Source organism: Lithobates pipiens, unplaced genomic scaffold (genome assembly GCF_037356315.1).
Source record: "Lithobates pipiens isolate NorthernLeopardFrog02 unplaced genomic scaffold, aLitPip1_a1.2 Scaffold_23, whole genome shotgun sequence".
NCBI lineage: Eukaryota > Metazoa > Chordata > Amphibia > Anura > Ranidae > Lithobates > Lithobates pipiens.
The window spans coordinates 5,629,524-5,652,814 of record NW_027507785.1 but is presented as its reverse complement, the minus strand read 5'-3'; the positions used below and the strand labels follow the sequence as shown (position 1 = coordinate 5,652,814).

The 23,291-nt window shown below is 46.0% G+C and overlaps 1 protein-coding gene across 1 annotated transcript in view; it reads right to left on the bottom strand.

Moving 5' to 3' along the window:
- Nucleotides 1–8,284: 8,284 nt before the first annotated feature.
- LOC143926821 (vomeronasal type-2 receptor 26-like) overlaps nt 8,285–23,291 on the bottom strand; it is a 110,888-nt gene continuing 95,881 nt past the window's right edge. Inside the window, exon 3 of the mRNA XM_077450862.1 lies at nt 8,285–9,044. Coding sequence (XP_077306988.1) covers nt 8,961–9,044 — 84 coding nt within the window. The 3' untranslated portion in view covers nt 8,285–8,960. The remainder of the gene's footprint in view (nt 9,045–23,291) is intronic.

Sequence of the window (23,291 nt, the reverse complement as noted above, 5' to 3'; positions counted from 1 at the left end):
CGATCAGAAAAATGATCGCTTAGTGACACTGGCAAAAGGGGGTGAAAGGGTTACCTGGGGGCAATCAGGGGGTTAAAACCTTTATTAGGTAATATATGGGGGTCCCAGACGCTATATAAAAACCTGACGGGGAACCTAAATAACTAACTGGCTATCCAGCGTCACCAGTGACACTTATATGGTGATCGCTGGTGAAAGGGTTAACTCTAGGGGCAACCAGGGGGTTAAAACCTTTATTGGGTAGTATATGGGGGTACCTAGCGCTATAAAAACCTGGCGATGAACCTAAAAAATGGGGGGGGGATCGGGGGGTAATTTGTGTGCCTATGTGTACCTACGTGTCAGTGTAGTGTTGGTGCACTTACTATTGTGTTCTCCTCGCAGTCCGGTCAAAAAGACCGCCCCGGGGAGAATGACATCACTTCCTCCCTGCCTGTGTTTACACTACACAGGCGGGGGAAGCTTCTCGTTTGCCAGGAACGATCGAGAGGGGATGGCCAGAAACCAACAGCCATCCCCTCATCCCGGATCGCTCCTGAAGCGAAATGGACCGCCGCAGCCAGCGGGAGGGGGTCCGATCGGACCCCCCACCCACTGGAAGGCAAGCACGTACATGTACGTGCTTGTGCCTGTCGGTGCCATTCTGCCGACGTACATTGCCATGCGGCGGTCCTTAAGTGGTTAATGTACCCCATATTGACAGAAAAACACAGAATTGTTGACATTTTTGCATATTTATTAAAAAAGAAAAGCTGAAATATCACATGGTCCTCAGTATTCAGACCCTTTGCTGTGACACTCATATATGTAACTGAGGCACTGTCCATTTCTTCCTGTCCATTTCTTCTGATCATCCTTGAGATGGTTCTACACCTTCATTTGAGTCCAGCTGTGTTTCTATTATACTGTGATTAGACTGGATTAGGAAAGCCGAATACCTGTCTATATAAGAATTTACAGCTCACAGTGCATGTCAGAGCAAATGAGAATCATGAGGTCAAAGGAACTGCCTGAAGAGCTCAGAGACAGAATTGTGGCAAGGCACAGATCTGGCCAAGGTTATAAGAAAAATTAAGGTTCCTAAGAGCACAATGGCCTCCATAATCCTTAAATGGAAGACGTTTGGGATGACCAGAACCCTTCCTAGAGCTGGCCATCCGGCCAAACTGAGCTATCAGGGGAGAAGAGCCTTGGTGAGAGAGGTAAAGAAGATCCCAAAGATCACTGTGGCTGAGCTCCAGAGATGCAGTCGGGAGATGGGAGAAAGTTGTAGAAAGTCAACCATCACTGGTCAGCACTCCACCAGTTGGGGCTTTATGGCAGAGTGGACCGATGGAAGCCTCTCCTCAGTGCAAGACACATGAAAGCACGCATGGAGTTTGCTATAAAACACCTGAAGGACTCCAAGATTGTGAGAAATAAGATTTTCTGGTCTGATGAGACCAAGATAGAACTTTTTGGCCTTAATTCTAAGTGGTATGTGTGGAGAAAACCAGGCACTGCTCATCACCTCTCCAATACAGTCCCAACAGTGAAGCATGGTGGTAGCGGCATCATACTGTGGGGGTGTTTTTCAGCTGCAGGGACAGGACGACTTGTTGTAATCGAGGGAAAGATGAATGCAGCCAAGTACAGGAATATCCTGGACAAAAACCTTCTCCAGAGTGCTCAGGACCTCAGACTGGGCTGAAGGTTTACCTTCCAACAAGACAATGACCCTGAGCACACAGCTAAAATAACGAAAGAGCGGCTTCACAACAACTCTATGACTGTTTTCTTGAATGGCTCAGCCAGAGCCCTGACTTAAACCCAACTGAGCATCTTTGGAGAGACCTAAAAATGGCTGTCCACCAACGTTTACCATACAACCTGACAGAACTGGAGAGGGTCTGCAAGGAGGAATGGCCGAGGATCCCCAAATCCAGGTGTGAAAAACTTGTTGCATCTTTACCAAAAAGACTCATGGCTGTATTACATCAAAAGGGGCTTCTACTAAATACTGAGCAAAGGGTCTGAATACTGAGGACCATGTGATATTTCAGTATTTATTTTTTAATAAAGTGGCAAAACTTTCAACAATTCTGTGTTTTTCTGTCAATATGGGGTGCTGTGTGTACAGTAATGAGGAAAAAAAGATGATTTTAGCAAATGGCTCTAATATAACAAAGAGTGAAAAATTTAAGGAAGTCTGAATACTTTCCGTCTCCATTGTATTTAGAGCTGCACTTTTTGTATCTCATATTAAACATAGTTTAACATAGTAAACATTCCAAGGTATTTAGTAAGATGCATGGTGAGGATTTTGATGTAGTCATTTTTTCCCACAATTCTTTGCATGAATATTTTTTTTCCACAAAATTGTCATTGCACTAGGTTACTTCTCTCACTTGGCATGTGTATACCACAGATGACACCCCAAAATATATTCTGCTACTCCTCCTGAGTATTACGATACCAAATGTGTGGGACTTTTTCACAGCCTAGCCACTCAGAGAGGCCCAACATGCAGGGAGCACCATCACGTGTTCTAGGAGCATAAATTACACATCTAACTTTTTGACTATCTATTACATTTTTGAAGGCCCTGGAGCACCAGGACAGTGACACTGACGTGGCACTGATGACAGATGGCAATGATACGTGGCACTGATGACACATGACACTGATGTGGCACTGATGACAGATGCCACTAATACGTGGCTGTGATGACACGTGACACTGATGACAGATGGCACTAATATGTGGCACTGATGACAGATGGCACTGATACGTGGCATTGATGACACGTGACACTGATAACAGATGGTACATGACACTGACAAGTGGCACTGATGACAGATGACACTGATACATGGCACTGATGACAGATGGCTCTAATATGTGGCACTGATAACAGATGGCACGTGACACTGACAGGTGGCACTGATAACAGATGGCACTGATACGTGGCACTGATGACAGATGGCACTAATATGTGGCACTGATGACATGTGACACTGATATGGCACTGATGACAGCTGGCACTATGTGGCACTGATGACAAGTGGCACTGATGACAGAGGGCACTTATACATGGCACTGGGGACAGATGGCACTGACAGGTGGCACTGGGGCAAATGGCAGTGACAGCTGGCACTGGGGACAGGTGGAACTGGGGACAGATGGCAATGACAGGTGGCACTGGGGACAGATGGCACTGGGGACAGGTGGCAGTGGAGACAGATGGCAGTGGGGACAGGTGGCAGTGACATTGTGGGCACTTTATTTATTTACTTATTTTACCTAACGGCCGCTGCAGCCGTTCATCTCTCCCTCCTCACACGCTGTCTGTGTGAGGAGGGAAAGCCGGCGATGACAGATCATCTCTCAATCATACACTTACATGATTTTAGAAAATGGCTCCAATATAACAAAGAGTGAAAAATTTAAGGAAGTCTGAATACTTTCCGTCCCCACTGTATTTAGAGCTGCACTTTTTGTATCTCATATTAAACATAGTTTAACATAGTAGACATTCCAAGGTATTTAGTAAGATGCATGGTGAGGTTTTTGATGTTGTCATTTTTTCCCACAATTCTTTGCAATATGAAGATTTTTTTTCACAAAATTGTCATTGCAATAGGTTATTTCTCTCACGTAGCATGTGTATACCACAGATGACACCCCAAAATACATTCTGCTATTCCTCCTCAGTATTACGATGCCACATGAGTGGGATTTTTCCACAGCCTAGCCACTCAGAGAGGCCCAACATGCAGGGAGTACCATCACGTGTTCTAGGAGCATAAATTACACATCTAACTTGTTGACCACATATTACACGTTTGAAGGCCCTGGAGCACCAGGACAGTGACACTGACGTGGCACTGATGACAGATGGCAATGATACGTGGCACTGATGACAGATGACACTGATGTGGCACTAATGACAGATGGCACTAATACATGGCACTGATGACACGTGACAGTGATGACAGATGGCACTAATATGTGGCACTGAAGACAGATGCACTTATACGTGGCACTGATGACATGTGGCACTAATACATGGCACTGATGACGGATGGCACTAATACGTGGCACTGACACTGATGACAGATGGCACTGATACGTGGCATTGATGACAGGTGACACTGATAACAGATGGCACGTGACACTGACAGGTGGCACTGATAACAGATGGCACTGATACATGGCACTGATGACAGATGGCACTAATATGTGGCACTGATGACACGTGACACTGATATGGCACTGATGACAGATGGCACTATGTGGCACTGACGACAAGTGGCACTGGGGACAGGTGGAACTGGGGACAGATGGCACTGGAGACAGATGGCAATGACAGGTGGCACTGGGGACAGATGGCACTGGGGACAGGTGGCAGTGGAGACAGATGGCAGTGGGGACAGGTGGCAGTGACATTTTGGGCACTTTATTTATTTATGTACTTATTTTACCTAACGGCTGCTGCAGCCGTTCATCTCTCCCTCCTCACACGCTGTCTGGGTGAAGAGGGAAAGCCGGCGATGAGAGATCATCTCTCAATCATACACTTAAATGATTTTAGCAAATGGCTCCACTATAACAAAGAGTGAAAATTTTAAGGAAGTCTGAATACTTTACGTCCCCACTGTATTTAGAGCTGCACTTTTTGTATCTCATACTAAACATAGTTTAACATAGTAGACATTCCAAGGTATTTAGTAAGATGCATGGTGAGGTTTTTGATGTTGTCATTTTTTCCCACAATTCTTTGCAATATGAAGATTTTTTTCTCACAAAATTGTCATTGCAATAGGTTATTTCTCTCACTTGGCATGTGTATACCACAGATGACACCCCAAAATACATTCTGCTACTCCTCCTGAGTATTACGATACCACATGTGTGGGACTTTTCCACAGCCTAGCCACTCAGAGAGGCCCAACATGCAGGGAGCACCATCACATGTTCTAAGAGCATAAATTATACATCGAACTTGTTGATTACCTGTTACACTTTTGAAGGCCCTGGAACACCAGGACAGTGACACCGACGTGGCACTGATGACAGATGGTAATGATATGTGGCACTGATGACAGATGGCACTTATACATGGCATTGATGACATGTGGCACTAATACATGGCACTGATGACAGATGGCACAAATACGTGGCACTGATGACGGATGGCACTAATACGTGGCACTGACACGTGACACTGATGACAGATGGCACTGATACGTGGCATTGGTGACACTGATAACAGATGGCACGTGACACTGACAGGTGGCACTGATGACAGATGGCACTGATACATGGCACTGATGACAGATGGCAATATTATGTGGCACTGATGACACGTGACACTGATATGGCACTGATGACAGATGGCACTATGTGGCACTGATGACAGAGGGCACTTATAAGTGGCATTGATGACAGATGGCACTTATACGTGGCACTTGGGACAGATGGCACTGACAGGTGACACTGGGGCAAATGGCACTGGGGACAGGTGGCACTGGGGACAGGTGGCACTGGGGACAGGTGGCAGTGGAGAAAGATGTCAGTGGGGACAGATGGCAGTGGGGACAGGTGGCAGTGGGGACAGGTGGCAGTGACATTGTGGGCACTTTATGTATTTTTTTTTTTTTTACCTAACGGCCGCTGCAGCCGTTCATCTCTCCCTCCTCACATGCTGTCTGTGTGAGGAGGGAAAGCCGGTGATGAGAGATCATCTCTCAATCATACACTTAAATGATTTTAGCAAATGGCTCCAATATAACAAAGAGTGAAAAATTTAAGGAAGTCTGAATACTTTCCGTCCCCACTGTATTTAGAGCTGCACTTTTTGTATCTCATATTAAACATAGTTTAACATAGCAGACATTCCAAGGTATTTAGTAAGATGCATGGTGAGGTTTTTGATGTTGTCATTTTTTCCCACAATTCTTTGCAATATGAAGATTTTTTTTTCACAAAATTGTCATTGCAAAAGGTTATTTCTCTCACTTGGCATGTGTATACCACAGATGACACCCCAAAATACATTCTGCTACTCCTCCTGAGAATTACGATACCACATGTGTGGGACTTTTCCACAGCCTGGCCACATAGAGAGGCCCAACATGCAGGGAGCACCATCACGTGTTCTAGGAGAATAAATTACACATTTAACTTGTTGACTACCTATTACACTTTTGAAGGCCGATGGCACTGATACGTGGCACTGATGACAGATGACACTGATGTGGCACTGATGACACGTGACACTGATATGGCACTGATGACAGATGGCACTATGTGGCACTGATGACAGAGGGCACTTATAAGTGGCATTGATGACAGATGGCACTTATACGTGGCACTTGGGACAGATGGCACTGACAGGTGACACTGGGGCAAATGGCACTGACAGGTGGCACTGGGGACAGATGGCACTGGGGACAGGTGGCACTGGGGACAGGTGGCAGTGGAGAAAGATGGCAGTGGGGACAGATGGCAGTGGGGACAGGTGGCAGTGACATTGTGGGCACTTTATGTATTATTTTTTTTTTTTTACCTAACGGCCGCTGCAGCCGTTCATCTCTCCCTCCTCACACGCTGTCTGTGTGAGGAGGGAAAGCCGGCGATGAGAGATCATCTCTCAATCATACACTTAAATGATTTTAGCAAATGGCTCCAATATAACAAAGAGTGAAAAATTTAAGGAAGTCTGAATACTTTCCGTCCCCACTGTATTTAGAGCTGCACTTTTTGTATCTCATATTAAACATAGTTTAACATAGCAGACATTCCAAGGTATTTAGTAAGATGCATGGTGAGTTTTTTGATGTTGTCATTTTTTCCCACAATTCTTTGCAATATGAAGATTTTTTTTCTCACAAAATTGTCATTGCAATAGGTTATTTCTCTCACGTAGCATGTGTATACCACAGATGACACCCCAAAATACATTCTGCTACTCCTCCTGAGTATTATGATACCACATGTGTGGGACTTTTCCACAGCCCGGTTACATAGAGAGGCCCAACATGCAGGGAGCACCATCACGTGTTCTAGGAGAATAAATTACACATTTAACTTGTTGACTACCTATTGCACTTTTGAAGGCCGATGGCACTGATACGTGGCACTGATGTGGCACTGATGACAGATGTCACTAATACGTGGCACTGATGACACGTGACTCTGATGACAGATGGCACTAATTTGTGGCACTGATGACAGATGGCACTTATATGTGGCACTGATGACATGTGGCACTAATACGTGGTACTGACACGTGACACTTATGACAGATGGCACTGATACATGGCATTGATGACACGTGACACTGATAACAGATGGCACGTGACACTGACAGGTGGCACTGATGACAGATGGCACTAATATGTGGCACTGATGACACGTGACACTGATATGGCAGTGATGATAGATGGCACTTATGAGTGGCACTTATGACAGATGGCACTTATACGTGGCACTGGGGACAGATGGCACTGACAGGTGGCACTGGGGCAAATGGCACTGACAGGTGGCACTGGGGCAAATGGCACTGACAGCTGGCACTGGGGACAGCTGGCACTGGGGACAGGTGGCAGTGGGGACAGGTGGCAGTGACATTGTGGGCACTTTATTTATTTTACCTAACGGCCGCTGTAGCCGTTCATCTCTCCCTCCCCACACGCTGTCTGTGTGAGGAGGGAAATCCGGCGATGAGAGATCATTTCTCATTGGGCATGCCGATCTCGCTGTAAACGGCTAATCACAGCGGGACACGGCCAGCACAGAACTTCCCCGATGCGTGCTCGCAGGAGTGCGCAATGCGGAAGTAAACAGGAGGACGTCCAGGGACGGCCTCCCGGCAATTGGCGTCCACGCTGCAGCCATCTTTCAGCTATAGTGGTTAACAAAGCCTGTAGAAATGATGGTCAGGATGGTAGTCACAGGAATGGTATCCAGGAGTAGACATGTTATAAGTTCTACATGCTATTCAAGGAAACATTCTCAGCTATGACCTGCAATATAAGATACAGATCTTCCTTTTCCCCGTTTTGGTTTCCGTATCTTCCCTGATTGTTATGGGAAGTGATGATGCCAAATCTCTACTTTGTTCCTTCTTGTTGACTCAATAAAACTTTTATACTTTTTATTAACTTTTTATAAAAAAAAAAAAGCTTCAGGTGTTATAAGAGAGCATGTTCATAGACCTCTATGGAATATTTGGAGATGCTTTGAAGCACCAATAAAGCGACATGGGGTATAACTTTTGAAGCAAAGCAAACGCGATGTGTGAACTCTAAGGGAACCATTTTTTTTAATGACAGGAGCTTTCATTGGCATTCAGAGTGCTTTAATAAAATGTGTCCAATGCCACTGATTCTGAACTGATGCTTCCATAACCACAACGTCATTATCCTCATTGAATATTGAGACTCCTTCCACGTGTTCCTTTTTCGTGCACAGGAAAAGAAAAATTGAAACAGGGTAGTCACAATACACACAATATACGCTCTAAACGAGCTAACATTCAAGAGATTATAAGCTTCAATCCAATGTTAAAGATTCCTGGTGGTTCCAATTCTTTCTCTTCGAAGACTTTTTCAGGTGATGATAGCACTTTGTTTAGTGGTAGGATTTCACAAACTTCAACTTTAGAAGAAAGTAAGAAAAACAAGTCCAGGACAGACATGGCGACTGGTAAGAGTGATCTAAATAAAATACATTCCTCCCAATAAACAAAACATGGATTGGTTGCTTTAGGGGATTCCAAGAAGCAAGGAAACCTAGACATATATGTGACCAAAAAGACAGATGATAAACTTATCCTCCTATACGTTGTTCCTCAAAGGGTCTAAAATATTTCAATTGGGCCCAAGTTTTTGTCCAAAAAATGAATACAAATTAACAAATGAACAAATTATGGATGAATTTTTACCATTTCATGCCCTTTGTGGCCTCATGCTCCTTTATGAAGATGGATAAGTAGAAAGTGATGAGTATGCCGATATCGAGGTACCATTAAGTAATGAGTAAACACCAGTAGCACCATCCTACAAAAAAAAGTCACAATCTTTTACACCTTTACATCCCAAAGCCCATATTTGGGCATTTGTGCAGAAGGGCATGCATGCCTAGACATGCGCAGAACAGAAAAAATGTGTTTCGTTTTGTTTCAGAAAGATTTGTTATGTTAGTAATTTTGTTCCGTTTATTTGTTTTGGAGTACGTTTATTTTCCTTTTGTTTCTTAATTTTCTAACAAATTCCAATTTTTGGAATGATTCAAATTAGGATCGATCGAAAAATTATAGCTCCTTAAACTAGACACTAAAACTAGATTTTCTAACAGCTCTCTTATGTACGTAACAAACTTGCATGTCATCGGCATGTTCTTGCAGAACCCTAAAGCCCTAAACCTGCCATAATTGTCAAGCTGGCCATTGTGTCCTTAACAACTGATGACTCAACATATGAATTAAAAATTCTGAAAAAAAAAAAACTGTGTGGGGGTCCTCCTACCCATACCAGGCCCTTCAACTCTGGTAATGATTTTAAGTAGAACCCCCTCAAAATCCATACCAGACCCTTACCCGAGCATGCTGCTTGGCAGGCCAGGAAAAGGGGAGGGGACGAGCAAGCAGCTCTTCCTGAACCATACCAGGCCGAATGTCCTCTACATGGAGGGGTGCTTTGGTGCAGGAGAGCTCCCCTTAAAAGCACCTTGCCCCCATGTTCATGGTGACAAGGACTTCTTCCCCACTACCACTGGGCCAGGGTTGTGGGGATAAATTATCTGAATTATCCAAAACTTATTGAGGAGATTCATCAAAATCTGGAAGCCCCCTCTAATCAGGGGACCCCAGATCCCAGCCCTTGCATGTGAATGAGTAAGGGAACCCCTACTAATTTACCAGAAAAATAATCAAAGTTAATAAAAACACAACAGTTTTTGACAAGTCCTTTATTAACAAAAAAAACCCCACCGGGCCAGGGTTGTAGGGAAGAGGCCCTTGTCCCATCAACATGGGGACAAGGTGCTTTGGGAGAGGAGCCCCCCTGCCCCAAAGCACCTCCCCCATTTTGACATCATGTGGCCTGCTATGGTTCAGAGCTCACTCGTCCACCTCCTTTCCTGGCCTCCCAGGCTACATGCATTGATATTTATAATTTTTTCATTTCTTACAGGTACATATATAGTGCCGTCAATGTACACAACACTTTACCTATATATTGCATCACATCAGTCCCTGCCCTCAAAGAGCTTACAATCTAAAGTACCAAACTCACGTGCATATACTGTATACACATACTAGGGCCAATTTAGACTATGCAGGCACAGGAAGAACATGCAAACTTCAGGCAGGAAGTGTTGTGGTTGGGATTCAAACAGTCAACCCTAGTGCTGCTAGCTGGAAGTGCTAACCACTTCGCCATGGTGATGCTCAGCTCACACCAACTTCATGGTAGGCTCCAACAAAGTGTTAGCTCTAAGGGGAAGCAGTTGGGGTATTGTAAAAATGCAGCACAGCCATGAGCTGAACACCCCCAGAGGAAAAAAAAATCTATGGTCCGCTCCCTAACATCCAGCTATTCTTTACACAGAATTTGAATCAGTTAATCATTTTTCGATCAATCTGAATTCAAATCATTCTGAAAATTTGGAATGAATAAACAAAACAAAACTAAATGAATTTCAATTAAATTCATTGCTATTCAATCACAGTTGAATAAATATTGTGATACACTCACCCGGAACAGGGGCTTTTGGAGGGGACTGAATGCTAGCCTCTTGCTTACCGACTATGGGCCCTGGCATTAGCGGGAGCCACAAGCATTTAGGAAGATATTTTGTTATGTAATGCTAAAGGACATTAATAAGAAGGCCATGATGGCCTCTGCTAGCTTGTGACTCAGTGGGCAGATGTATGTGAAAGGAATGCTTATTAATGAGATCTGGAAAGCCCGGTTCTTTCACCCAATAGTTTATTGTGCTCATTAACACACCTTTGTCTCCTAGCATACAACTGGGGGATGTGTTTATACTTACGTGTATTGTAAGTTGTGAGTGAGGACACGGCGAGTCTACCCTGAAAGGTGATATCTCTGTGTCATCAAGTCTGGGTAAATGATTAGATAACTAGCTTATGTTAATTAGGTTTCTGGTTACAGTTTGCTTTGTCACCCTGCTGTATAGATTTTTATATCTATATACAGACTGTGAGAAAGCGGTATATGACGAAAGCGGAGTGTGGGACCTTGCGTTACATTGGTGGCAGGCAGTGGGATGCTTCCTGCAGTCTGAGACATCCAAACCTCCACCTGGATCCAAGGTCCGGATAGCAGGAGAGGAGGAGAGGTATAGATACCAGCCATGGAAGAGGAATTCAGAAGGAGGTTGCGAGAGATGCAGATACAGCACAGAGGACAAGTATCAGAGGAGGTCCTGCTGGGATACTATGATTCTATCTGCGGGGAACTCTGGAAGGGAGCGCTAGCCTATGAGCAGCGAAACCAGGGAAAAATTCTCTCCTACTTCTAGGAAAGGTACTGGTCACAGTACGAAGTGCAAATAGTGTTTTTGGGGGAACAACCGCAGAAGGAATGGAAAGCGGAGTTAACTAGGCACCAGGTGGAGATGCTACTGAACGAGAGCTACAAAGCCCTCTGCTGGTATGTAGCCCAAGTGTGTCTGTGGACAGTGGACAACACCCCAACAGAAGGCTTTGGCTACGGCGGCCTGGGGGTGTTATTAGAGAGGCTGTCATAGGACCCTGACTTTGGGAGCGATTTGGAGTGGCGTTTGGAAGAAATCTCAGAATACAGAGAACGGATGCTGAATGCTCAGAAGTTCCCTGGACACTGAAAGATTTGGCATTTCTAGCCAATCAGGAATGGGAGCTGGAGATTGCCTACAGACAGCTGCTAGATTCTGCACAGCAGCAGGTCTGGGCTCCCTTTGCCTGGGACTATCAGGAAATACCAGCTGCCAACTCTGAAATCCTGGCTGAAGAGTCGGCAAGATGGCAGAGTAACAGTGTGTTTTGCTAACCTGTCCCCGCAGCTGTGGATGCGGAGGTCTTATGGCGTGCAGCAAGTGCTGACTGACTTTGATGATCCTATTTCTGCATGGGATGATCTTGGATAGAGGAATGCATCTGTTCAGCAGCTGGATGAGGGTACGGGAGGTGGAGCAGTCTGCTCATCTCTCCAGCCACAGACCACAGAATGTATGGATTTAATTGACTGTTCATCAGAGGATGTTATAGATTATGAGTCACCTGCCAAAGTGTTGGCACTGGGCCCAAGTGCAGCCAACCCGTACCCTAGATTTTCAGCAATTCCAGACAGACAGATGGTCCAAAAACTTTGCCCCACATATGTGGCAGTTCCAGAGGCTCAGGGTGACAAGGTGGCGGTCACTTCCCAGCAGCAGATCAGGACACAGGGGTAGAAGGTATAGGAGGTGTTAGTCGTCCCTCCCCAACAGTCACCCAGGGTGGAGGAAGCAGTCTTTCCTCCTCAGCAAAGATCCGTGCACCTGGGAGACAGTACCAGAGACATATCGTCCCAGCATTCAGACGAGGGAACGGAAGAAGAAGCTGCCGGCTCACCTCCCCAATAGCAGCTACACAGTTTGAGAATGGAGGAATCCAGCCTCCTGCCCCAACGGTTCGCCAAAGTGGATTATGTGGAGCCCCCAGCAGAAGTGCTGGCAACAGGGCAGAATGCTACCAACCTCTGCACAGCACTGTCAACAATTGTGGAGTTCCAGGGAGCCGGGGCATGCTGATATAGTAAAGCTTCTACTCCAAGCTGAATCACTGGCAACAAGGCAGAGCGCCGCTGGCCTCTGCCTAGCACCTACAGTGTCTCTACAGCTTCAGGAAGCTGGGGTGATCGGCCCATATGTCCAGCAGCAGACTGAGCCCCAGAATTTTAAAAAACACCCAGCCAAAAGCGCTGACAGCCAGACAGTCAATGACTTCTGCCCCACCCCATCTGATAACGATTATTCTTTGCAGCCAAGAATGGAGATCATGCGGGCTGACTATGTGAATTCACTCTGCCCGATTAACAAATGTCCATCCGGGTGGAGGTCTGGGACCTTGTTAGTCGACTTTGATGGGGGTTCACCCAGGAACAGAGGCTTTTGGAGGGGACTAAATGCTAGCGTCTTGCCTATCGAATATGGGCCCTGGCATTTGAGGGAGCTACAAGCATTTATGAAGATATTCTGTTATGTATTGCAAAAGGACATCATTAAGGAGGCCATGATGGTCTCTGCCAGCTTGGGACTCAGTGGACAGATGCATGTGAAAGGAATGCTGATGATATCTGGAAAGACCACGTCCATAGTCAGTAGACATTCAGTCCCCTCCAAAAGCATCTGTCCCGGGTGAGTCTATCACAAATATTATAAAGAGTTTAGGAAGATTACCAATGCTTATTCCATTAGATACACCTTGGAATATCTTAACATACGTAACCTAGTCACACCTACAGTTTATGCACTGGCGAGAGTTCATAAAAATCTTAAGAACTCCCTGGGCAGCCAATTGTTTTGGAAATAGACTATATTTCCAAGCACACTAGCCAGTTGGTAGATTACTATTTAAGAACATCTATTTCATCTCTACCTTCATATATTCAGGATGCAAGGGACCTGCTACACACCATTAAGGATCTTACTATTCCTCATGGTGCTTGACTAGTTACTATAGATATAGAGGTGCTCTACAGCTGTATGGATTGGCTGTAATAGGGGAATTCCTTAAAGAGAAACACACATATTCCCGGCCTTAGAACTCTTTCATGCTACAGCTACTGGGATACATTTTTTCCTGAAATCTGTTCATTTTTAGGGGTTCACACTTTCTCCAGGAGTAGGGGGTTGAAATGGGAGCACACTGTGACCCATTGTATGCCAACCTGTACCTGAAGGTGATATGGGAGAGTCAACTCTTTTTTAGTCAGGGCTCATCCATGGACCTGTGTCACATTCTTTTGTGGCACCGGTACATCGATGATGTACTCATGATTTGCGGTTGCATACGATCGGAATTAGATTAGTTCTTATCTGAGCTCATTCAGAAGGACTGCAATCTAAGGTTTACAATGGAATGCAGCCAGGGTTTGGTCACTTTTTTGAATGCCAAGATCAGCATAGATGAAAGTGGTTGGTTGACTCAACCTAAATCCCTGATGAATAGCATTCTCTATGGCCAATATTTATGGCTAAGGAAAAACTGCACCATGGATGATGATTTCTATGTAGCACCCTTTAGGAGTGTAGGTGCTAGAGTGAGGATTTTTTGTTGGGAAAGTAAGGACAATTTATAGGCAGGCCAGGCTGGCAGCCAGGCCTGTTTTTTTGTGTAATCTGGGTGGGGAGTGGCCCAGGGTAGAGCTGGTTACTCACAGGCAGTGTCACTGAGACCTCCCTCTTCTTTCCAGAGCTTGCTAGAAAGTTCTGAAAAGAGAGGAGGAGAGAAGAGGTGGAGCCGTCTGGGTTGTTTTAGGGAGCCCTGACCAATCCCCTACCTGAATTGGCAGGGAGCAGGCCTCCTTAAATACCCAGGGTCAGAATTCCTGGGGGGAGTTGTCGGGTGGAAGAGCTGGAGATGGAGTGCTGAGGCTGTCGCACCTTTGAGGGAGCTCCCCAGTCTGAGTGGGGTGACCGTGGGCCTGGGCTCTGGTGTGGATGTGGCCCCCCAAGAAAATGTGGGGTTGTCCTGGACAGGAGGCACAGAAGGAGCAAGAGATGACAGAGGAAGAGAGCACTGCTGGGCAAATCTCCAGGGAGGAACCACCAGTTGCAGCAAAGGGGGCTGGTGAGTGACATGCACAGTCAGGAGGACTGGGGAGGAATGCCTGAGAGGACTGGGAGAGTGCAGTCTGGGATAAGTGCAGAACCTGGGGTGTGGACTGTGGTGGCACAGGCAATAGAGAAGGGCAACTGCAGCCAGGAGAGCTGGCAGGGCCTGAAGAGGGCTAATCGGGCTCAGTATCTGCATGTAGGACAGCTAGCATCAGGACCTTACTATTTTGCTGCACTATAGTTGCCCGTGGTCCCTGCCTGCAAAGGGCAATCACTAAGGCAAGGCTGAGCCAGTGTCAGGCCTAACTAATATGTGCTAGCTTATCCTGGGAACCTAAGCAAGTGAAGTGCTGAAGGAGCTGAGGAGTCGTAGTCTGCAACAGAGAGTTGTGCTTGAGTGAAGTCTGGAGTATATAACCTTAGGTCTATATAGTTTGTCCCAACAAAGTTCTACAATCCAGTGGGCAATCCATATTTCCCAATCCCCACCCAAGTTTATTCCCCTCAATAAAAACATAAAAAACAAAGTGCATGGACTGTTCTATGTCTCTGGATGCCTGAGAAGTGAATTCCAAGCTTGGCAGGGTGACGGTGGACCACAATACTCAGCAGCCCCTATGGGGGGTACTACTACATTTATATAAGTGCAAAAGAATTACAGGAACAAATATTAAAAAGGAGCTGTAGCATAAAAAGCCTTAAAAAAGTATTTAATAGGGTTAAGTTAAAGGCAAGGGATGCCCTCAATCACTCACAGAGAACTAAGACCTCTTCACAACAAACTAGACTCTAAAACTAGATTTTTCCAAAAGCACTCTTATATATGTAACAACCTTGCATATCATTGGCATGTTCTTACAGAACTCTAATGCCGTGTACACGCGATCGGAATTTGGATGGTTTTTCCGACGGAATTCCGCTCAAGCTTGTCTTGCATACACACGGTCACACAAAAGCTCTCTGAACTTTCGACCACCAAGAACACGGTGACGTACAACACTACGACGAGCCGAGAAAATTAAGTTCAATGCTTCCGAGCATGCGTCAAATTGTTTCCGAGCATGCGTAAGAATTTTGCGCGTCAGAATTGCATACAGACGAACAGCATTTCCCATAAAAACTTTTTCCATCGAAAAAATTTAGAAATTCTGCCAGCAAAAGTCAGATGGAGCATACACACGGTCGCATTTTCCGACCAAAAGCTCACATCGGACTTTTGCTTGCAGAATTTTGGATTGTGTGTACGTGGCATAAAGCTCTAAACCTGCCATAACCTATAGGAGGGAAAAATCGACGAGGGATCATTTGACTAAGCCCTTGAACACACGATCAGAGATTCCGACGGAATGTGTCCGATCGGAGCGTTTTGTCAGATATTCCGACTGTGTGTGGTCTGCATTGGACTGTTTCCGTCGGAATATCCGTCGGACCAAATTTTCCAACTTGCCGGAAATATTTTCCGACAAAATGCTCCAGTAGGACATACTCCGATCATGTGTAGAGAATTCCGATAGAACAAAGTGCCACGCATGCTCAGATCAAATTCCTACATCAAAGCTATTGGCTACTAGCCTGAACGTAGTCCCATCGTAACGAAATTACGTCATCACGTTCTGAAAGATCGGATTTTCCGACAACTTTGTCCGACCGTGTGTATGCAACAGTTTCGGACAAAATCCGACAGATTTGGTTGTCGGAATCTCCGACCGTGTGTACAAGGGCTAAGAGTTATCTTCCTATTATAGGCTGGCCGGAGTTCCTCTTTAAGCAAAAGTATTCCTTATATTCACCAGTAGCTTTCTTAAGGGAATTATTTGCTACTGTGTACATTGTCATCATTCATGTGTTATTGCTAACTGTTATTTGACAACTGTAAGTATTATTTCAACCTATTCTTGGCTGTAATCAGGATTTGGCTGACTAATCCTTTTAAATCTCTCCTCTTAAGTAAGTAAATCTGAGAGCGTTAAAACTACTTGCATTGTGTCCAAGTGTTCTTTAATGGTATGCACAGTATGTCTGAACCTAGAGTGTCAGGAGAGCTGGAACGTTCACAGGGTAAATGCTGTATAGAAGAAGAACATGCTACTATACAGGGCCCAGGATGCCAGGATGCTTAAAGTAGTTCTAAAGGCAGAAGTTTTTTCTGGTTGCAGCCCCCCTCCGCAGCCCCCCCTTTTATTTACCGGAGCCCAATTTCAATCCAGCGATGTGCAGAACAGCAGCAGCTCTCACAAGTCTTTCTCTTGTCATTGGCTCACACAGCAGCGAGAGTCATTGGCTCCTGTTGCTGTCAATCACAGCCAGTGAGCCAATGAGGAGGGGCAGGGCAGGAAAGGGCCAAACCACGCTCTGTGTATGAATGTACATTGTCAATTCACAGAGATGCGGCTCGGGAATGAGGCTACTCGAGTAGGTTTGCTATTGGGGGCACTCGGCAGGGGGGAGGAGCCGGGACCGCCAGTGGGGGACCAAAAAAGAAGAGGATCGCAGCAAATAACATGCTTTTGTTTTTGTTTTTTTAATACAAACTTGGCTCTAACTTAAATTGTGAAAGAACTCACAGACAACTTCAATGAGCTAAATGATTTCTTGTATAGATCCCGCACTTATAATACAGTAATGTTGGCAGATGTCCAGACTCATATCCCTTATCCAAAACAGATACCCTTCTGACCAGTTTAAAAAAAAAAAATCAATGGGGCAGCGCTGTATCACCGCCGGCAAAATGCCGCTATTGCGGCGTATTGCCGGCGGTTTTAACCCTTTCGCTAAAAGCGCCCCGCTAGCGGCCGAAATGCGCCGCAAATCTGCCGCAAATCCAGCGGTAAAACACCGCTAAAAATAGCAGCGTTTTACCGCCGATGCAACGGGCGGTGTGGTGTGAAAGGGGTCTTAAAGCGTCACAGAGATTTATAAGTACTGAAGTTTGGCGCTATTCCACAAGTGTGCGAAACATGAAAGCCTGACATGTGGTATCTATTTATTAGGCGTAACATCACCTTTACATTAGGGATGAGCCAAACACCCCCCCCCCCCCCGGTTTGTTTCGCACCAGAACCTGCGAACGGACCGAAAATTTGCGTGAACTTTAGAACCCCATTAAAGTCTATGGGACTCGAACGTTCAAAATCAAAAGTGCTTATTTTAAAGGCTAATATGCAAGTTATTGTCCTAAAAAGGGTTTGGGGACCTGGCTCCTGCCCCAGGGGACATGTATCAATGCAAAAAAAGTTTAAAAACAGACGTTTTTTCTGGAGCACTGATTTTATTGACGCTTAAATTGAAAAAAAATAAAGTGAAATATTTCTTTAAGTATCGTGCCTTTGGGTCGTCTACAGTATGCCTGTGATGTGGCACATGTTTCCCGTGTTTAGAACAGTCCCTGCACAAAATGACATTTCTAACGGAAAAAAAGTCATTTAAAACTGCTTGTGGTTTTAACCACTTTCAGACCGGACCAATTTGCTGGTCAAAGACCAGACCACTTTTTGCGATTCGGCACTGCGTCGCTTTAACTGACAATTGCGCGGTCGTGCGACGTGGCTCCCAAACAAAATTGACGTCCTTTTTTTCCCACAAATAGAGCTTTCTTTTGGTGGTATTTGATCACCCCTGCGGTTTTTATTTTTTGCGCTATAAACAAAAATAGAGCGACAATTTTGAAAAAAACGCATTATTTTTTACTTTTTGTTATAATAAATATCCCCCAAAAATATATAAAAAAACATTTTTTTCCCTCAATTTAGGCCGATACGTATTCTTCTACATATTTTTGGTAAAAAAAAATCGCAATAAGCGATTATTGATTGGTTTGCGCAAAAGTTATAGCGTTTACAAAATAGGGATAGTTTTATAGCATTTTTATTAATAATTTTTTATTATTTTTTTTTTACTAGTAATGGCGGCGATATGCGATTTTTATTGTGACTGCGACATTGTCGGGGACCCATCGGACATTTTTGACACATTTTTGGGACCATTGTCATTTATACAGTAATCACTGCTATATAAATGCAGTGATTCCTGTGTAAATGACACTGGCAGTGAAAGGGTTAACCTGTGGGTGGCAGTGTAGGGGTTAAGTGTTCCTAGGGGTGTGTTACTAACTGTGGGGGGGGTTGGGCTTTCATTTAGTGTACACTGATCTCTGCTCCAATCACATGGAGCAGAGATCAGCGTCACTAGTTGCTAGGCAGAATGGGAAAATGTTGTTTATACAGCATTTCCTCCATTCGGCCGCTCCGTGAGACGATCGCGGGGATCCCGGACTCATGGGGGTCCCGACCAGTGCGGGAGCGTGCCGCCGGCGGCGCGCTCCCGATGGCACGGCGGCAACGAATATTGGACGTACATGTACGCCAATATGCCTGCCCGTGCCATTCTGTCGACGTACATCGTCGTGCGCTGGTCGGGAAGTGGTTAATGTAATGTCTGGTTCCGGCAATATGGATGAAAATCATTGAGAAAAATGGCATGTGTGCCCCCCCCGCCCATTACCAGCCCCTTTGGTTCTTGTACGGATATTAAGGGGAACCCTGTACCCAAATTTAAAAAAAGAAAGGTGTGGGGCCCCCAGGCCCTATATACTCTGAACAGCAGTATAAAGGTGGTGCAAACAAGACAGGGACTGTGTAGGTTTGTTGTTAAGTAGAATCTGTTTGTAATTTTGAACTGGTACATTTTTAAAGTGTAGCTCCAGTCAAAAAATCTATTTTTAAGCTTTTTAGAAAACATAGGGAAGGGTTATCACCCGTTACATTTTTTTTTTCATCTGTGCACCTCTTCAGAAGATTTCACCTCACTTTCTGTCCCAATGACCAATGTTTTTTGAAAATGTGTTTTTTTTTAGTAAAACAAGGATTGGGGTAAAGCATAAGTGGAGAGGGGACACATTTTTCCCATATCAACTCTTACAGGAGAGAATTTCCCTTCCTAGGTGTAGATTTCATCTCACTTCCTGTTGCCTCCTTCCATTTGCAAGTAGGAGACGTTTGTAAGTTGGATGTTTGAAAGTAGGGGCCTGCCCTATATGCTCTGCAGAAATTTGGGCCTAAGGTGTTAGTGTTGCCACAACAGTGTAAGCCCTTTAAAGTGACTCTTGGTGAGTGCTGGAACACCCTGCTGTGAACTATTATATCAAGAATTGTAACTACATTCCATTGTTGAACAGTGGTAGAAAAATTGGGCCTTTGGTGGTGGTGGTGGTGGTGCTAGTACCATAACACTAAGTCCTCACAGTTACTCTTGATGGGTGCTGGAATGGGCCCTGCTGTGAAATATTATATCAAGAATTGTAATTAAATGCACATGTTGAACAGGGGCAGAAAATTTGGGCCTTAGGCACTGGTGCCACGACATTCAAACCCCTCACAGATACTCTAGTCGGAGCGCAACAATGAGCCCTTCTGCAAAGTATTGCATCAAAAATTGTAATTACATGCTCCTGTTAAACAGGCGCTTAAAAATTGGGCCTTAGCCACTGGTGGCAGCACCCAGAACCAAAAATGTTCTTCCAAGCTATCAGCAGGATCATTGAGGAGGAAGAGGATAGTCAGTCAGCATAACAGGATAGTCATTCAGCATCAGCATAGGCAGTTTTGAAGGGATCTGACACTTAATAAAAAATATTCTGTTACATCAGCATCAGGTGCTTGTTAGCTGGTGGTGATCCAAGACTGATTCGTTTTTATGAAGGTCAGTCGATCAACCGAGTCAGTGGACAGGCACACCCTGTGATCAGTTACAAAGCCTCCAGCAGCACTGAATGTGCGTTCTGAAAGAACGCTGGATGCAAGACAGGCCAGTAGCTCAATTGCATACTGTGCAAGCTTTGGCCAGTGATCCATCCTCAAGAACCAGTAACCCAGAGGATTTTCGGTGGGAAAGGTGTCGAAGTCTGATCTTGCCCCTAGGTATTCCTGCACCATGTAAATCAGACACTGGCGATGGTTGCTTGAACCGATCATACCTTGGGGCTGCGGACTAAAAAATTGTCTGAACGTATCGGTCAGGCGGCCACCTTCTCTACCGCTCCTTCTGTGACTGACCGAAGCCCCAGCAACACGTTGTCCAGGACCAGGAATTTGTAACCTCCCAGTCTCTGGGAACACGTTGCACAGACCTTTCTGCAAGGCCCCCCGAAGATGCCTCACCCTCTTCTCCCTCTGTGACGACAAGATAAGGTCTGCAACCTTACCCTTGTACCGTGGATCAAGGAGAGTTGCCAGCCAGTAATGATCCCTCTCCTTGATCCGATGAATATGAGGATCCTTCCGCAGGCTTTGCAGGATAAGGGAGGCCATGCAGCGTAGGTTAGCTGAGGCATTCGGTCTGAAGTACTCTAGGTCACTAAGGATAACATGATCCGCAGCCACCTCCTCCCAGCCATGTACAAGTCCACAAGTTTCTTGGGACTGTAAATCATCCCTAAAAGACTGCTGCTGATGCTGAGTGCCAGGATCCACCTCCATGCTGACACAATCCTCCTCCTCCTCCTGTGTGTTCGGCAGGCCAGCAGGAACACCGTCTGGATAAAGGGGGCCTTGAGAAGCAAGAAAGTCTTCCTCTTACCGCCTCTGTTCTGCCTCAAGTGCCCTGTCCATTATTCCACACAGAGTGTGCTCCAACAGGTGGACAAGAAGGAGGGGGGGTGTCACTGATGCATGCACTGTCACTGCCCACCATCCTTGCGGCCTCCTCAAATGGTGACAGGACAGTGCATGCATCCCTGATCATAGCCCACTGGTGTGGGGGGAAAACTGAGCTCCCTTGACTCTGTGCTGTAGTCGCACAGGTACTCATGGATGGCCCTCTGTTGCATGTGCAACCGCTGCAACATGGCCAATGTTGAGTGCCACCTGGTGGGCATGTCACAGATTAGGTCGGTTCTTGGGCAGGTTCAATTCCTTTTGGAGGTCAGCCAGCCAAGCACTGGTATTATATGACTGGTGGAAATGCGCACAGACTTTCCTCGCCTGCCTCAGGACATCCTGTAAGCCTGGGTACCTACCCAAGAACCGCTGCACCACCAAGTTAAGAACGTGAGCCATAAAGGGCACATGGGTCAGTTGTCCCTGTCGGAGGGCGGAGAGGAGGTTGGTGCCATTGTCGCAAACCACCATTCCTGGCTTAAGCTGGCGTGGTGTCAACCACCTCTCAGCCTGCCCCTGCAGAGATGACAGAATCTCTGCCCCTATGTGGCTCCTGTCCCCCAAGTACACCAGCGCAAGCACGACATGGCATCTTTTTGCCTGCGTACTTGCATACCCCCTTGAACACCTACGTAGCACCGCTGATTCCGAGGACAAAGCACAGGAAGAGGCCATGGAGGAAGAAGAAGAGGAGGGGGTGGAGGAGAGAGGTGTGTCACAATCACCAGTATTAGAATCTGCCAGAAGAGTGACCCAATGCGCCGTAAAAGATAGGTAATGTCCCTGTCCATGCCTGCTGGACCATGAGTCAGTGGTAATATGCACCTTACTGCTGACCGCCCTGTCCAGCGAGGCATGGAAATTGCCTTCCACATGCCGGTAGAGAGCTGGAATCACCTTCTGTGAGAAAAGTGGCGTTTAGGAACCTGCCACTGAGAAACCGCACATTGCACAAACCCATGGAAGGGGGCCGAGTCTACCAACTGAAAAGGCAGCAGTTGACGTGCTAGCAATTTAGCCAAGCTAGCATTCAATCGCTTGGCATGGGGATGGCTGGGAGTGAACGTCTTTCGATGGTGCAGCAGCTGGGGCAGGGAAATTTGCCTGGTACAATCGGACGTCGGTGTACCGCTAGCAGAGTGCCCACAAGTACTTGGCTGTGACACACCTAATTCTACACCTTCATTCCTCTCAGTGCAGGTTTCAGAGAGGACTGAAGGTATAGTGGGGTCAGAGATCCCAGCTGATGAGGAGCAAGGAGAGGTCCGCTTTGTTCTTTGGTGTGGGTCTTTTAGGTACACTTGCCAATGAACTGCATGGCAGGTCGACATATGTCTGGTCACGCATGTGGTCCCCAAGTGGCTGATGTTTTGGCCACGCGAGATACGCTTGAGACATATGTTGCAAATAGCAGTGGTGCGATCTGATGCAATCGTCTCAAAAAAGACCCACACCAAAGAACCTTTAGAATAACGTGCAAAAGCAGTGCCCTGCTCAGGCAGAGCTCTGCGGTCTGATTCGTGTGAAGGGCATCCTGGCTCATTGGAGATGTGCCTCCTCCTCTGTCCTATCAGGCACCCATGTGGAGTCAGTGACTTCATCATCCCCCTCCCTTCTCATTACTGGAGCAAACCTGGCAGTATGCTGCAGCTGGGGGAACATGACTGCCAGTTTTCTGTCCTTCTTGGGCATCCCCTCTCTCTGGGCTCACGTTACTGCCTTCCTCTAGCTGGGTATCATCAGATTCTTCAAAACGCTGGGCATCCTCCTGGAGCATGTACCCAACACTGTCTTTAAACAGTTCGGGGGACTCCTCAGGAGGACATG